This window comes from Capra hircus, chromosome 10 (genome assembly GCF_001704415.2).
Source record: "Capra hircus breed San Clemente chromosome 10, ASM170441v1, whole genome shotgun sequence".
Classification (NCBI taxonomy): domain Eukaryota; kingdom Metazoa; phylum Chordata; class Mammalia; order Artiodactyla; family Bovidae; genus Capra; species Capra hircus.
The window spans coordinates 75,044,606-75,047,018 of NC_030817.1; the positions used below are offsets into that span (position 1 = coordinate 75,044,606).

The 2,413-nt window shown below is 44.0% G+C and overlaps 1 protein-coding gene across 1 annotated transcript; it reads left to right on the top strand.

Annotated features, from left to right (window-relative positions):
* On the top strand, positions 537 to 1,490 carry LOC102187772 (olfactory receptor 4F15-like). Its single transcript, XM_005685587.1, has one exon. It carries the CDS (start codon positions 537 to 539, stop codon positions 1,488 to 1,490), a length of 954 nt encoding a protein of 317 aa, XP_005685644.1.

Consider the following 2,413-nt stretch of genomic DNA (forward strand, 5'->3'; position numbering starts at 1 on the left):
AAGAAGAAGGTTAGACAGATGAAGTACCATTTGATCTGGATACTAAAGAATTAAAAATATTTTGGGAAGTATAAAATAAGGAAGGATCATTTCTGGCTTAAGCAACGAAATTAGTCATAAGATATTACAAATCTTTTAGTCATAGAATAATCTTCTTTGCCTATCTAGTATATATGATTGGTTATTACATATAATAATCAGGGAGAGTATGGTTAACATTGATCACATTGATAAAGCAATTTAACACTGAAGACCCTTTGCTTGTGTTTTCATCAGGTGCACCTCTGGATACCAGTCCAAAGATCGCTCACCATTCCTTGTGTTAGCAAGGCCACCTGGCACTCAGTTATTGTCATATGAAAGTACAGGAATAATGGCTAAAAGGATAATATTTGATTTTGGTGAAATTCTCAGGTAATATTTGACTTTAAAAATTTATGCACCTTTCCATAGATGGCAGTAATGTAACAGTATTAATTTTAATTGTCTCATTTTCTTCCTTTAGGTAACAGGAGAATGAACAGCTAAATGAATCAATGAGTGGACACAACCACTCTGTGGTGTCTGAGTTTGTGTTGCTGGGACTCTCCAGTTCCTGGGAGATCCAGCTTCTTCTTTTTTGCTTTTCATGTCTTTTCTACATGTCAAGTATGATGGGAAACCTTTTTATAGTGGTCACTGTGACATCTGACCCTTACTTACACTCCCCAATGTATTTTCTGTTAACAAATCTCTCCATCATTGACCTGATATTTTGCTCTATTGCAGCACCCAAAATGATCTGTGATCTTTTCAGGAAGCAAAAAGTCATCTCCTTTTGGGGCTGTATAGCTCAGATCTTCTTTAGCCATGCTGTGGGAGGCACAGAAATGGTGCTGCTCATTGCCATGGCCTTTGACAGATATGTGGCCATATGTAAGCCTCTCCACTACCTGACCATCATGAGCCCACGAATGTGCATTTTTATTTTAGTGGTTGCCTGGACCATTGGTCTTACTCACTCATTGACTCAACTGGCTTTTGTGGTAAACTTGCCCTTCTGTGGCCCTAATGTCTTGGACAGCTTTTACTGTGACCTTCCTCAGCTCATCAAACTTGCTTGTACAGATACCTATAAACTGGAGTTCATGGTCACTGCTAACAGCGGATTCATTTCCTTGGGTGCTTTCTTCTTGCTCATCTTGTCTTATATATTCATCTTGGTCACTCTTCAGAAACATTCTTCAGGTGCTTCATCCAAGGCTCGTTCCACTCTGTCAGCTCATATTATTGTGGTGGTTCTGTTCTTTGGTCCACTGATTTTTTTCTATTTGTCACCCTCTCCTCCAACACATCTGGATAAATTTCTAGCCATATTTGATGCAGTTTTAACTCCTTTTCTCAATCCAGTCATTTACACACTCAGGAACAGAGAGATGAAGATGGCAATGAGGAGAATGTTCTGTCAGCTTATGACTTTTAGGCAAAAAATCACTAGATGGCTTTATTGAAACAAAAAATTAACAAGTGGCTATTGACAGACTTTCTGTCCCTAACAGCCAGTCCTTATGAAGAAGGGACCATCTTTCTGAGGTTTTATCTTTTTCTTTCATTTGCAACATATGCCTCTGTTTCTTTTCTTTTGCTACTCTCTGTGTTGGTTTCTAGGCATTAGGTAAAACAGCCACCTGTCCCAGTCTTGAAAGAGTGGCCCTGTGCAGGTGGTGAAGCTTATGATTCAACCCTGCCCTAACTCTTGGTTGTCCCTCAAACATTTGTGAGTGTACAAACAGCCCTTTTCTTTTTAATGGTCCCCAGGAATTGAGGATGTGCCAAGACCTGTCAGTGGTCCAAAGGGGAGGATCCTAGATTCAGGCTGATGGGAAGCTAGACCCTCAGGCAGCAGGATTTAATGTATGAAATAGATACAGTCCTGAGGGACCACAGCATAAGCCCCAAGGTCCAACAGAGTCAGGTGATTTGGAAGTGTTCCCTGGGTGGTAAGCACAGAAACTGGGGCTTTGATGCGTGTATAAGCTCCCGTTTGGGAGATACCAGTGAGCTGTAGAGGCAGAGGGAGAGCAGAAAGATGCCCTGCACTGGTCTAGGTTCCCTGGAGGCAAGCATATCATAGGCCCCTCCAGGAACTAAACCTGAAGCCGCTGCTCAGGCTGACGCTCCAGCACAGAAAGACAGCTGGGTGGGTCTTCTGTATGTCTGGTGCCCTGGAGGTGGCAGCCTCTCAAGAACTGTCTCTCCAGTTGTTACAGTCCTGAGAGAGCGAGGAACGCAAGGCCCGGCCTCCTCCGAGCAGGTGATCCGAGGGCTATCCGTGGACACCCGCTGTGTGTGAACGCCCTGGGAAGATCCCGGCAGCGCCCGCGGGGCGGGAGCCTGAAGATGGCGCCGCCAGTCTCGCTCCCGGAGGGCGCCC

Excerpts from the sequence above, each read along its gene's own strand:
- LOC102187772 (XM_005685587.1), top strand. The coding sequence starts at position 537 with ATGAGTGGACACAACCACTCTGTGGTGTCTGAGTTTGTGTTGCTGGGA.